This window comes from Schistocerca nitens, chromosome 9 (assembly GCF_023898315.1).
Source record: "Schistocerca nitens isolate TAMUIC-IGC-003100 chromosome 9, iqSchNite1.1, whole genome shotgun sequence".
NCBI classification, from domain to species: Eukaryota; Metazoa; Arthropoda; class Insecta; order Orthoptera; family Acrididae; genus Schistocerca; species Schistocerca nitens.
In genome coordinates, this window is record NC_064622.1 from 245867599 (window position 1) to 245882784 (window position 15186).

A 15186-nucleotide genomic window follows, 5' to 3' on the forward strand; every position below is an offset into this window, starting at 1 on the left:
ATACGTCAGAACTCAGAATGGAACTTAAGCGGCTGCTAGCCGGGGACTACAACTGGCCCTGTCTCATGTAGCGATCTGGCCAGAAGATTTCTGTCAAAATTTCACTTTCTTGGGTACACCAAGAAGATAATACGTAATCTTTCTTACCTGTTAGTTATTTATTTCCACTCTAGTAGTCTGAATCTATGGATTTCGCTAGTAATTATAACGACGCTGAACATTCGCAAACCGAATCAACCACATAAACATGCAGCACTTGGCATTCAACGGTTCGACTTTGTTCTACTCAGCTCGTATAGCCCCATCCTGTTTTGTCTGCAGGAAAGTTTATTTCTAGATGTGACGAGGATTCCCCTGGCAGAGACATCACGAACACTAGGCACGCATTCAAAAATCAAATTATAGTCATTCAGAAATCAACATAGAATGTGTTCAAAAACCAGCAGGGGTGCATTTCAAAATCATATGAATAATCGATAGACCGACGTGCGCTGGATGCTAGGTGCTTTGTGAAACGTGGTTTGTGTTTTCCTCAAGACTATGAAATTGCCCCCTCCCCTGAAATTGCCACCTGGTTCAGATACCCCGGTTTGCCCTCACTCCGCTCTAAATCCGGGCCTGCTGCACACACATGAATCTGGCAGCTTGGGCGCGCCAGTAAAATTTTTCCGGGTACCATGTGGCTAGTTGCTGCTACTGCTGCTTACACAGCCAACAGCAACATTTCTGTAGCCAGAAGCGGGAGAAGGCACTACTCATACGCGACTCAACTGCACATATGCATGCGCCCACTCGTAACTGAATAAATGAGTCTAATGTAAACAGTTGTGACGTCATGCTCACCGAAGGCAATTTGTTGTTATGAAGCATTGTATAGTCTTCCGAAAGCCTTTGGCACATTTTGTTGCTGGCAGACGCCTGTACGAGCACTGTGTTATTTTATATGGTGCATTTCCTTTGCAATTTAAGTTTTATTTTCGTTTTTTTCTCTGGTTCATGTTTTAATGCTGCAGTATTATTCTGCAGTAGCAGGATACAGTAATATCCTTTGTTAGAGTAACGGTTCTTACCAGTCAAATTTACAAAAATTTAACTGAAAACTAAAACAACGAAAAATTCCTGGATTTTTCCCAGTTTTCTTGCGGATGAAAAAATTCCCAGGTTTTTCCCGGATCTCCCGGTTGTCCCGGGTCGTATACACCCTGTAATAGGAAAATACGCAGCGTACATGTTGCTGCACATCAAAGATACTTTCAAAGGTTGTCTTTTTCTCTGAGTTTTGTTTTCTAAAGTGCCAGGAAATTCTATGCCCGTGTATAAAACCATAACCATTCAAAGGATTGATAAGTTTTACAGTTCCGAGGGAAAATATGCTGTCACTTAGCACGGAAAAAGTGTGTGTTCATCAGGGGGAAAGTATTTTTAACCGGTAAATCCGGGAATTTTTTTTCCTTGTCTGCATATACACTCTGTAATAACATCGGAAATCTTTTCGCGTGATGCGCCTGAGTACAAATTACAGCTTTGCCAATGCACTGTCCTTTTGTACCTTGTGTACGCAATACTACCACCATCTGTATGTGCATATTGCTATCCAATGACTTTTCTCATCTCAGTGCAGTGCAGTATGAATTAATAAAGATTGTAAAAAAAAAAAAGTAGATATTTATGGGTGTTTATAACAAAGCTTTTTTTATGTTGTTGCCTTAAGAAGAACCTTTGTAAATAATGATAGTTTTATTATTATTGACAGTATGATGATAAGGGCCAGAACTTTCTGCATATTGCTATCCAAAAGCAAGATATGGAGACCATTCTTTTTCTGCTTTCAATCCAAGTAGACGTCAACTCAAGAGTGCAAGATACTAATCGGATGCCACCATTGCAGCTCGCTGCAGCTGCTGGATCAGAAACGCTTGTCAGGTCCCTGATGCTTGCTGGAGCAAGGGTAAGTAATGGAGCCCACATAAGCAGTCCATACTGCTGTGCTGCAAACATAAAAAATGCAAGCTCTCTTCTTAGTTTATGTATAATGTGCTTCTTGCATTCTCAACAAAAATCAGTAATGACGCATACATTGATATATTCATTATTTTCATTCAGGTTTCCTAGACGTATTTATCCATACCCACTGCTACGCTGTTAATCTTAGTTTCTCCTATTACACCTGATCACATATCCTGGCTTTGGTAGTTGACTGATTTACCAATGGTTTTATCCATCATATTCTTCATCATTTATTGACCCCAAGGACCACCATGCTCCCCACAGACCTCCATGCTCCCCACAGACCTCCATGCTCCCCACAGACCTCCATGCTCTGTTACGATGACACCATCCCAGAAGGTCACACTGAACATTAATGTTTTCAGTAATTACCCTAAATTACTGAAGGCACAGTTCCTTTTAGAAATACATGACCTATTCGATTCTCCTACCCAACTTGCTCTCCATCTCTCTCTCTTCTCATTGGTAGTAAGTTAAACCCTAATTATCCTTTCTCATTCTCAGTGTGACAGTGTACATGCAGAACTCAAGAATCATCCCTTAACTCTTGAGTCTCCTTTCCAACCAACAACAGTTCCCAGACTTCCACCATCTACATGTTTTCCGCAATCTATATGCCAGTCCACTCAAAGTACCCAGTGATGGATGGTTACTGCTCTCCTATTGAAAGGATCTCTGGTCTTACAGATAAATGCCTCAACATACTATGTGTGACCTACCTTCTTGCATCAAAGCTTCCTCATTCATCTGTCTGCAGTTATGTCACTTTACCAAGGATGAAGGTTCAAATTGCCAACCAACCATCCAGACTTTCGCAGATGTGGAGATGCTTGCTTTGAGAAGCACACGGCTTGCACTCCATCTTTAATGTCCTCATCTGTAATTGGTTATTATAACCTAGTCTTGCTGTCCTTTCTTTACTCCATGGCAATATGTCATTCTACAACAGTACCAAACTCATGTGACTGATAATTTATTCCTAAATTGAACTGTCATCAATAAAACAGATGAGAGTCTCACAGTAAGTGCTTAATGTGACCATGGTCTGTACAAACGACCTTGTCGCAGTGGCTAGAACTTTGATGGGTGACTGTCCAGGTCTTCCAAGCACTGTTGGCAGTTTGTGTAAACTCAGCCATTGTGAGGCCAATTGAGGAGCTACTTGACTGTAAAGTAGCAGCTTTGGACACAAAACCTGGCAACGGCCAGGAGAGCAGTTTGCTGATCACATGCCACTCCATATCCACATCCATTGACGCCTATCGGCGGAGGATGACATGATGGTTGGTCGTTACCTTTGGGTCTTCCGAGACCTATTCCAACTGAGCTTAGCTATGTAACTTTGAAGGTGAAATAGCAGCAATAAAGCATCCCTAAGTCAACCTTAGTTCATGAAGAAGAAGCAGAATTTCAGAGAATTGTAAATACTGACTCAGTGACAATATTCTGAGAGAATTTATACGATGAAAAATGGGAAGTAGTTCACCAAGTGGGCACACACTTTTTTTCCTAAAAGATTTGTTAAAGCTTTGTGAATCTAGTTCTCCTTTCCAGTGGATCAAGGACCATTAAGTGGAATTTGAGAGAAAATCTGGTATCAGATTATCTCTAATCTTGACTTGAAAATGTTGTGTAAATAATATTACAAAATTCTACAGCATATCATCAAAAAAGGAAAAACCGTGTACCATGCTCAAAAAATTCAAAATTTAAAGGATAATATGTAGAATTATTTGGCATGAAACAAATAAGCTCAGCAATGCAGATAGCTTGAAGACCAAGACGACAGCAACAGTGAGACAGCTGACAAAATAGTCAGATCACAGGCAGATTTAATGAAGTATTCCTAACAGTAGCTGAAAACATGGGGACAAAAAATGGTTCATTGAAAGCAGGTCCTATAAACTTGAGCTAGGCAATGCGCATGAGGTCTGTTAAAAAAATTCTGGAACTTTGACTATAAAATTTTTCTACACATACTTTTTACTTTTTGTGCATGGTCTCCTATAAAATACTCTCCTCCACAATTGATACACCACTCCCAATGCCATTTCCATTTCCGGAGTAGTCGTGGTACCACTCTTGGTGGATTGTGTGATGTGCTGCCTATGACTTCTCTTTTATCTCTTCTATCATTACAAGATGCGTGAAGAGTTTGACAGAGCACTGAAAGACCTGAGTCGAAACAAGGCCCCTGGAGTAGACAACATTCCATTGGAACTACTAACAGCCTTGGGAGAGCCAGTCCTGACAAAACTGTACCATCTGGTTAGCAAGATGTACGAGACAGGCGAAATACCCTCAGACTTTAAGAAGAATATAATAATTCCAATCCCAAAGAAAGCAGGTGTTGACAGATGTGAAAATTACCGAACTATCAGTTTAATAAGTCACAGCTGCAAAATACTAACATGAATTCTTTACAGACGAATGGAAAAACTGGTAGAAGCCGACCTTGGGGAAGATCAGTTTGGATTCCGTAGAAATGTTGGAACACGTGAGGCAATACTGACCCTATGACTTATCTTAGAAAATAGATTAAGGAAAGGCAAACCTACATTTCTAGCATTTGTAGACTTAGGAAAAGCTTTTGACAATGTTGACTGGAATACTCTCTTTCAAATTCTAAAGGTAGCAGGGGTAAAATACAGGGAGTGAAAGGCTATTTACAATTTGTACAGAAACCAGATGGCAGTTATAAGAGTCGAGGGACATGAAAGGGAAGCATTGGTTGGGAAGGGAGTGAGACAGGGTTGTAGCCTCTCCCCGATGTTATTCAATCTGTATATTGAGCAAGCAGTAAAGGAAACAAAAGAAAAATTCGGAGTAGGTATTAAAATCCATGGAGAAGAAATAAAAACTTTGAGGTTTGCCGATGACATTGTAATTCTGTCAGAGACAGCAAAGGACTTGGAAGAGCAGCTGAACGGAATAGACAGTGTCTTGAAAGGAGGATACAAGATGAACATTAACAAAAGCAAAACGAGGATAATGGAATGTAGTCGAATTAAGTTGGGTGATGCTGTGGAAATTAGATTAGGAAAAGAGACGCTTAAAGTAGTAAAGGAGTTTTGCTATTTGGGGAGCAAAATAACTGATGATGGTCGAAGTAGAGAGGATATAAAATGTAGACTGGCGATGGCAAGGAAAGCGTTTCTGAAGAAGAGAAATTTGTTAACATTGAGTATAGATTTAAGTGTCAGGAAGTCATTTCTGAAAGTATTTGTATGGAGTGTAGCCATGTATGGAAGTGAAACGTGGACGATAAATAGTTTGCACAACAAGAGAATACAAGCTTTCGAAATGTGGTGCTACAGAAGACTGCTGAAGATTAGATGGGTAGATCACATAACTAATGAGGAGGTATTGAATAGAATTAGGGAGAAGAGGAGTTTGTGGCACAACTTGACAAGAAGAAGGGACCGGTTGGTAGGACATGTTCTGAGGCATCAAAGGATCACAAATTTAGCTTTGTAGGGCAGCATGGAGGGTAAAAATTATAAGGGAGACCAAGAGATGAATACACTAAGCAGATTCAGAAGGATGTAGGTTGTAGTAAGTACTGGGAGATGAAGAAGCTTGCACAGGATAGAGTAGCATGGAGAGCTGCATCAAACCAGTCTCTGGACTGAAGACCACAACAACAACAACAACATCATTACATATCTTCATCCTTTCAGTAAGGTTTACAATTTTGGAAATAAATAAAAGAAGTCTGCACTGGCAGGTCTGGAGAACATGAAGCATGAGGCAGCACAGTGATTTGGTTTTTTGTGCAGTAGTCACGAACAAATGAGGTTGAATGTGCGGGTGCGTTATTGTGATGCATGATCCATGAATTGTCTCACCATATTTCAGGCCATTTCCTTGTCACATTTTCTTGCAGGTGTCACAACACACCCCAATAGTACCATCAATTAACAGTTTGTCCCTGTGGTGTGAATTCATGAACTAATCCGTCAAAACTAAAGAAAACTATCAGCATTGCTTTGACATTTGACCTGACCTGACGAGCTGTGTTTTGGCCTTGGATAACATTTCCCAACCCATTGTGAAGATTAAACCTTGGCCTCTACATCATAACCATAGACCCATATCTCATCACCAGTTTTGTTTTCTTTTAGATTGTGCAAATGAGAACGAGATGTTCCTTAGGAAGATTCCAAGATACTGTGTTAGGATATCATGACATGATCCAACTGAAATGTTAATTCTTCTGCAATCTCGAGGACGGTCAGTCTTTAGTTGGCAGGCACAATTTTGTTGTAATTGCTGACGTGACGTAATCGGTAAATGTTGAGGGCGTCCTGAAAGTGGGTTATCTTTAACTTCTGACTGGCCATTTTTAAACCATGTGAATTATTTGTAACACAGAGTACAGCTTAAGCACTCATCACCGTAGGCTTCTCGAATCATTTCGTGTGTCTCTGTAAAGGTTTTCTTGAGTTTCACACAAAATTTAATTCAGACGTTTCGCTCCTCTAACTCAACCATCTCTAAATTCGCAAGCTGTGTGACACAATGTTCTACTCAATATAGTACTGAAAAATAACTAACAGACATGCAACAATGAAACTTCCTGCAGTTACACATAAAGGCATGTGCAGGAATCCCAACCGCATTTCACTCCAACAAACCATTGCCGTGAAATTACTGAGACATAGTATTTCTGCACCAGCCATCAGTTTTGCCAACTCATCTGTTAGACATATCACAAAAAAATTAGGACAATAGAAATTAGTAAGTCCTCTTGCTATGATGGTATCTCAACCACAGTATTAAAATCTTGTACCAACTTGGTAGTGCCACCCTTGAGTTAACTTTGTAAGCAATCAGAGTCAAGGTGTATTTCCTGAAAGACTGAAGGGTGGAGTAGTAACACCAATATATGAAATATATTACATCCTAAGGCCTTTGTGTAGATCATAACAATCTGCTAGGGATTGGTATGGCTTTAAAGGCCTTCTCTTTTCAAAGATAAAGTCATACCTTAACAATACAAAACAGTGTGGCATTATCAAATGATGCGATAAGAATAAGATTAAGTTTGGAATGAAGTAACAATAACGGTACTGTGCCACAGGCCCACTTCTGTTCTTGGCCAGTACAAATTATTTACCTGGGACATTGGAGGACTTCCTCATTGGTGCACGTACCTTTCCAACAGTCAAGATGATTGTCATCCAAACAATCCTCAATTTTCATTTTAATTCTGTATATTACTCTCATTGGCAACCGCGATGCATGAGTCATTAAGAAGACTGTGCCACAGTTCTCGCATTTTTCTGCCCTTACAATCTTCAGTGGTGTGTAGATGACATTTTCCATTAATTGCACGTTTAAGATTCACAGGTTCTACACACTAATTTGAATAGTGACTCCATTGCCACTACCCTCAGTGATTTCAGAAATTCTGAAGAAATGTTATCTATCCCTTCTGACTCTCAATACTGGATCCCCTGTGTCTTCCTTATTGACCCAAATTTCTTCCTCCATCATTTCTTCAGACACGTCCTCCCCCTCGTAGAGGTGTTCAGTGTACTCATTCCACCTGTCAGTTCCCTTATCTGTGTTTAACAGTGGCATTCTCATGTCATTTTTAAATGTTTACACTCTTTCATTTAATTTCACCAAAGGTTGTTTTGAATTTTCTAGATATTGAATCAGTCCTTCCTACGACCATTTTGGAAAAATTACATAGCTTCTGTCTGTGAGAGAAAATGTGTGTAAAGTTGCGCAGGTGCAAAGTGCATTTGTAGACTGCCAAATATGTTGGTATTCAGGTTTGAAATTTTAACATGAAAGTCCTCTGGGTAAAGTACTGTGTCATATTGTAAATAACCTGTAGACACAGGAGGAGGCCTCTGTAACTGTGGTCGAATCATTGGTTCGATCAGTGATAGTTATTTAGAATATAATGTGATACCATATCCAGAAAACTTTGTTAGCTCACTCTGGCCATGGAAACCTGAGCAGTTACGTAATCTGGCCGTGGAAACCTGAGCAGTTACGTAAATACTAGCCTGTTCCCGTGGCTTCGCTCATGTGTGCACTCAACATGTATATTGCACAAATTTCGTCCTCTCTTCCCTGTGTGTCCACCACTTCTTCCCGCCCCCCCCCCCCCCGCCCCGCCCCCCCGTCTCTCTCTCTCTCTCTCTCTCTCTCTCTCTCTCTCTCTCTCTCGGTGGGTGGGTGTCCATCCCCCCCCCCCCCCCCTCGCAGCTCTACCGCTGTTTGTACCCTTCTATGTCCATCTCAATCTATCTCCAGCTGTGTACCCATCTCTACATGCACGGGCTGCAAAACCGGGTAGATAAAGCAGGCCCATACTACTTCAAAAGCAATGTCTTACCCCTGATTTGTTGGCTGTCCTGGAAAGCAGTTCTATGAGGCAGGCCGATACTATTCCCACACAACACACCTGTTGTACAAGGCAGTCTATACAGCAGGGGGCTGAAAAAAAATTAGTTGCCTGTATCCCCGCTCTTGTTGGAGTTAGGTTGTAAACCCTACAGTGCTGATACTCGTGAAGTTTGCTGTTTGTATACCGAAGATTCAAGGCTTTCAAAGAAGAGCATCGATATACAAATACCCGTCTTTATATACACATATGTAGGATGTATGTATGTATGTATGTATACATGTATAAGCAAAATATCTTTCTCACTCATATATTATGACCAAATCTAGGGCTAGAGTGCCGTGTGGATAGGATTTTGTTTATACTGAAGTTATGATATTAGGAGCTTCATGAATAATGGAGAAGTTGTAGAATGATTTCAAGAGATATAAATGATTAAAGTATCTCAGTACAGAGAATTTAGTTTTGATACAGGACTGTCGTATAACGAAAAGTGTGGCTGTTGTCACAACAATTGAGTGCATCTGAACTATTACTGCAATATAGTTAGATTTGTAATAAACGCATAATATTTGAAAATTAATGTTTTTCTTGAATAATTCAAAAACCTCAGCTTCTTTCAGAAAATGTTCCCAGCACAGAATTAAATCACTTTAAATTTCCCACAGAAAGAGTTCGTCATTTTTTATCTGTGACTAATAGTTTCCATGTTGCAGGGGCTGGAAATTTCGCAGATTATTAAAAATAGTGTTTTAATGGTATAAAATTATTGTTTATTGTTAAATGAAGTGAGTTCAGAAAAAGGATTAATATATGTATCACGTCTAAGTACAGTAGAGTGTAGAAGGGATAAAGTGCATTCTGCGGGTGTGGCAGGGCAGATGAGAGAGCAGGGTGGGGGTTGGAGGGTAGAAGTGTGAGGGAAGGTAGGTTGCCAGATTGTGCTCATGCAGTTCATGCTTTCATATCTCTGCAAACTGAAAAACAAGCAGGTGATTCTCCACTCTCTCTACCATCACCACATCACAAAAAGTGACTACATGGTGTTTCACATAGTTATACCAACTCTCCCCGTGTGCCTTATGAATCACTGGTGATGCAGTGCACAGAGAAAACGTTATTTTTTTGGTGGTGGGGGGGGGGGTCATTTTCCACAAAGTGCATTAATACAACATGGAACAGATCTGAGTTACTAATATTACTAATGCAAGAAATGTGTATGGACAGAATCTGCATAAATCTCCACACACTCTTCTACACTAATAGAGGGAATATTGTTTCTTAGTCATCCTGTATGGCAGGTTCCTGCCCAGGTCTCTTAGGTGAACAGATACGCTAAGTTCACTGAGCTCATGTTTATGTAGTCGAGTTATAATCAGCTTAATAAGTGTGTGCTATTTACATGAATTAAGTGAGCGTTTTTGTAAAATACTTTTATAAACAATGATAAGTGTATAATTTGTAAGTGAACTTTTCAGTGTTGATCGGAAAGTTATTGGATTGTTATATGTGGCACCTCGCTACTGTCTATTGTTGACAGCATATTGTAAAGCAGTGTAATTATGTTGTAGTCAGTTGGCAGTGAATTAATGAATGAACAGAAAGTTATTGCACCTCTTTCACCATTAACTGTATTACTAGGAGACTGCATAATATCTTCTATTCAGGAATTGATGACACTTGTAGAGTGGGCTACTATGAGTGGAATTCTTTACCACACATCTGTAGCATATTTTCCAAGATGGGTGTGAAAATGATGTCTGATGAATTGGGACTGACCAAGTCTAGAGTGGTTGTTGTTGTCTTTGTTGTTGTTATGATGGTGATATTCAGTCCTGAGACTGGTTTGATGCAGCTCTCCATGCTACTCTATCCTGTGCAAGCTTCTTCATCTCCCAGTACTAACTGCAACCTACATCCTTCTGAATCTGCTTAGTGTATTCATCTCTTGGTCTCCCTTATAATTTTTACCCTCCACGCTGCCCTCCAATGCTAAATTTGTGATCGCTTGATGCCTCAGAACATGTCCTACCAACCGGTCCCTTCTTCTTGTCAAGTTGTGCCACAAACTCCTCTTCTCCCTAATTCTATTCAATACCTCCTCATTAGTTATGTGATCTACCCGTCTAATCTTCAGCATTCTTCTGTAGCACTACATTTTCAAAGCTTGTATTCTCTTCTTGTCCAAACTGTTTATCGTCCACGTTTCACTTCCATACATGGCTACACTCCATACAAATACTTTCAGAAATGACTTCCTGACACTTAAATCTATATTCGATGTTAACAAATTTCTCTTCTTCAGAAACACTTTCCTTGCCGTTGTCAGTCTACATTTTATATCCTCTCTACTACGACCTCCATCAGTTATTTTGCTCCCCAAATAGCAAAACTCCTTTACTACTTTAAGCGTCTCTTTTTCTAATCTAATTCCCTCAGCATCACCCGACTTAATTCGACTACATTCCATTATCCTCGTTTTGCTTTTGTTGATGTTCATCTTGTATCCTCCTTTCAAGACACTGTCCATTCCATTCAGCTGCTCTTCCAAGTCCTTTGCTGTCTCTGACAGAATTACAATGTCATCGGCAAACCTCAAAGTTTTTATTTCTTCTCCATGGATTTTAATACCTACTCCGAATTTTTCTTTTGTTTCCTTTACTGCTTGCTCAATATAAAGATTGAATAACATCGGGAAGTGGCTACAACCCTGTCTCACTCCCTTCTCAACCACTGCTTCCCTTTCATGCACCTCAACGCTTATAACTGCCATATGGTTTCTGTACAAATAGTAAATAGCCTTTCACTCCCTGTATTTTACCCCTGTCACCTTCAGAATTTGAAAGAGAGTATTCCAGTCAACATTGTCAAAAGCTTTCTCTAAGTCTACAAATCCTAGAAACGTAGGTTTGCCTTTCCTTAATCTATTCTCTTAAGATAACTCATAGGGTCAGTATTGCCTCATGTGTTCCAACATTTCTGCGGAATCCAAACTTATCTTCCGCGAGGTCGGCTTCTACCAATTTTTCCATTCGTGTGTAGAGAATTCACGTTAGTATTTTGCAGCTGTGACTTATTAAACTGATAGTTCGGCAGTTTTCACATCTGTCAACACCTACTTTCTTTAGGATTGGAATTATTATATTCTTCTTGAAGTCTGAGGGTATTTCGCCTGTCTCATGCATCTTGCTCACCAGATGGTAGAGTTTTGTCAGGACTGGCTCTCCCAAGGCTGTCAGTAGTTCTAATGGAATGTTGTCTACTCCTGGGGCCTTGTTTCGACTCAGGTCTTTCAGTGCTCTGTCAAACTCTTCACGCAGTATCGTATCTCCCATTTCATCTACATCCTCTTCCATTTCCATAATATAGTCCTCAAGTACATTGCCCTTCTATATACTCCTTCCAAATTTCTGCTTTCCCTTCTTTGCTTAGAACTGGGTTTCCATCTGCGCTCTTGATATTCATACAAGTGCTTCTCTTTTTTCCAAAGGTGTCTTTAATTTTCCTGTAGGCAGTATCTATCGACTCCTTCCAAATTTCTGCTTTCCATTCTTTGCTTAGAACTGGGTTTCCATCTGCGCTCTTGATATTCATACAAGTGCTTCTCTTTTCTCCAAAGGTCTCTAATTTTTCTGTAGGCAGTATCTATCTTACCCCTAGTGAGATAAGCCTCTACATCCTTACATTTGCCCTCTAGCCATGCCTGCTTAGCCGTTTTGCACTTCCTGCCAATCTCATTTTTGAGACATTTGTATTCCATTTTGCCTGCTTCATTTACTGCATTTTTGTATTTTCCCCTTTCATCAATTAAATTCAATATCTCTTCTGTTACCCCAGGATTTCTACTAGCCCTCGTCTTTTTACCTACTTGATCCTCTGCTGCCTTCACTACTTCATCCCTCAGAGCTACCCATTCTTCTTCTACTGTATTTCTTTCCCCCGTTCCTGTCAATTGTTCCCGTATGCTCTCTCTGAAACTCTGTACAACCTCTGCTTTAGTCAGTTTATCCAGGTCCCATCTCCTTAAATTCACACCTTTTTGCAGTTTCTTCAGTTTTAATCTACAGTTCATAACCAATAGATTGTGGTCAGAGTCCACATCTGCCCCTGGAAATGTCTTGGTAATCTGCTGTAATTCATTGCTTGATTTACATTGAAATATCTGAAGTTCCTTAACACTTAGGTGACCTACTTTTGTTGCAGAGGGAGACAGTTTAAGCCTCTTCAGATGTTGGGAGAGATGAGGCTGGGATGATGCACTTGATATCCTTCAAGCTGTGAAAAGTATTCCAGCCAGTGATACTGGAGACAATGAAATCGATGTTGCTGAATACATATTGACAGCATGTTACACTTGAGGTGGCCTCTGCAGTGTGGTATGCAGGTGACAGTGCCAGCTGTTGAGCCTTTTTATATAACTACTCACTTAATAAAATGAAAATAACACCATTTTATATACACGAGCTCAGTCTACTCACATAAGAGAACTGAACAGGAAATGCTGGGGAAAGTTACCTTCCCTGGAAGAACGCTAGAACCTGCAGTAGAGGGTGACCAGTAATAAATTTTCCCTCTTATCAGTGTAGAACAACACGTAGAACTTTATGAGGGTTTTGTCCATATGCATTTCTTTCATCACTATTATTAATAATATATACCTATATTCTTATGTAGTGTTATTGCACTTTGTGAAAAATACACCCCCCCCCCCCCTTCCCAGGTCTCCTCCTGCCCCGCCTGGGCATGTGTAAACACTGCATCACCAGTGATTCATAAGGCACACTGTGGTGGCTCTGTACACTTGGACTTGACACATATACTCTCCTACCACTATCCAAAAATTTATGACTACACAATTTTTTCCTCCATATTTGACATTCTTTGGTCTTGATTTACTGGGCTAAAGTTGAAAGCTTATTGGTGATGTAGCTCAGCTCCAATCAATGTTGGCACAAATGGGGTAATTTAATATGAACTTTGTTGTTTATTTTAACTTTTAAGTGCTACTTAAATGTTTATACAGTGCCTTTAATTAACCCTGGCAGGTAGATGACCGTGATGCCCACCAAAGAACAGCTTTGCATGTTGCAGCGGGAGCAGGCCATGGGGCTGTTGTATCAGCTTTGCTGCAGAATGGTGCTGATGTTAATGCTTCAGATTCAGAAGGAGATAACGCATTGCATATAGCTTGCCGTGAAGGTCAACGAGGCACTGCACTTGTGCTCCTTACTGAGTCACAGTTGGATGCTGAGGTGAGAATAAATACAATAATTTTTTCTCTTAATGTAATATATTGGTTATTTCCTCAGTACCTTTCAGGCTTTCATAAAAGACAAAGAAAAGAATGAAGCTGAGTGATCACAATAATCTTCATCTTCTTCATATATAAAAATTCAGCCTGTGTATGTTACGGCTTGTAAAACTCAAAACTTAGTTGACCAATTCACGAGAGATTTTGACACAATGTCACATTCAAATACACACATTTTTATATACCTATTTGTAATAAATAAAGGGGAAATTTAAATCTCGAAAACATATTCACCAATTTACTTCAGATTTTTACATGCTACTCTAATAAATTTGATACCTCATAACAAGGGTTTTGATAATTTTAGGGACAAACACATGGAAGGTGGACCCACAAATTTCATCATTTGTTATTTTGTGGAGTACACTTTATCGCTCAGCAACAATTATTATGATTACAAATAAAAAAACCTCACCAGAAAACAAGTAACAATGCTCACAGGAGTGGTTAGCTCAATGGACTCGCATTCGGGAAGACGATGGTTCAATCCCGCATCCGACCATCCTGATTTAGGTTTTCCGTGATTTCCCTAAATCGCTCCAGGCAAATGCCGGGATGGTTTGTTTGAAACTGCATGGCTGACTTCCTTCCCCATCCTTCCCTAATCCGATGAGACCGATGACCTCACTGTCTGGTCTCCTTCTCCAAAACAACCTCAACCTCACAAGGAAAGTCGTTCAGTGGTTATAAAAGCCATTTATGAACATAATCCTGGTGGTGCAGTTGCTCAAATGGCCTGTCTGATGTGTGGAGAAATTGGCTACCAGGCGGATACACCAGTCCTCATATAATGTGAATGGATAATTTACACATTTCATTATTCAAAATGACTATTGAAAATGACAGTCTTCAACTGGCACATAATCCTTCAATTTTTGTGCAAATTGTGTGATGTTTCATTTGCATTTGGTGGCTGGGAAATTAATTCTCCTCACCAGTGCATGTAGTAGACAGACAATAAGATAGGAACTCTTCCTAAAGAACATTTTAGTGAACAAAGATTATGATTAGACACAATGTTTATTATCAGAATTGAAACAAGATGGAAATGAGGCTAGATACACTTCTCAAGGGCCATTGTGTTCAACCTTCATATGATGGGACAGTGTCCTGGTGAAGACTCCAATAAAGAACATTAGAACCCTTTTTTTGAGTTCCACTGAATTAGAACTCAGTTGTGACCAGTTACATATTGATTCTTTGTGTTTGTGGCTTCTTGGGACTCCTTGGACCTTTTACTGGTGTTTGTAGTTTTTCAGTGTTGAAAGCCAACTATACATTGTAAGTCTTTGTCAGTTCATATCTGAGGAGCAGTTGTCTGTGGTATTTGTGAACTTACAAAGCCACATCAGCAAATGTGTGATAATGATATTGGATGTCACTAAAATCCATTACACTATGTTTTTGTGCACACTAGTAACCTCAAATCAAGGGCATATCTCAGGTGTGAAGCAATTCTTCTCAGTTAAAATTATGCATTTGCTCAGCAAGTCTTTGCCCAATG

General features: G+C 39.9%; 2 protein-coding genes across 3 annotated transcripts in view; both read left to right on the forward strand.

Moving 5' to 3' along the window:
• The window catches only part of LOC126203253 (rabankyrin-5-like), an 85292-nt gene extending 72337 nt beyond the window's left edge, over window positions 1-12955 (forward strand). Inside the window, exons 6-7 of the mRNA XM_049937509.1 lie at window positions 1754-1948; window positions 12575-12955. Coding sequence (XP_049793466.1) covers window positions 1754-1948; window positions 12575-12589 — 210 coding nt within the window. The 3' untranslated portion in view covers window positions 12590-12955. The remainder of the gene's footprint in view (window positions 1-1753; window positions 1949-12574) is intronic.
• The window catches only part of LOC126203252 (rabankyrin-5), a 621526-nt gene that overhangs the window by 540049 nt on the left and 66291 nt on the right, over window positions 1-15186 (forward strand). Inside the window, exon 19 of one of the 2 annotated variants that reach the window (XM_049937507.1) lies at window positions 13417-13623. The exons of the other annotated variant lie outside the window; for it this stretch is intronic. Coding sequence (XP_049793464.1) covers window positions 13417-13623 — 207 coding nt within the window. The remainder of the gene's footprint in view (window positions 1-13416; window positions 13624-15186) is intronic. 2 annotated transcript variants of the gene reach the window in all.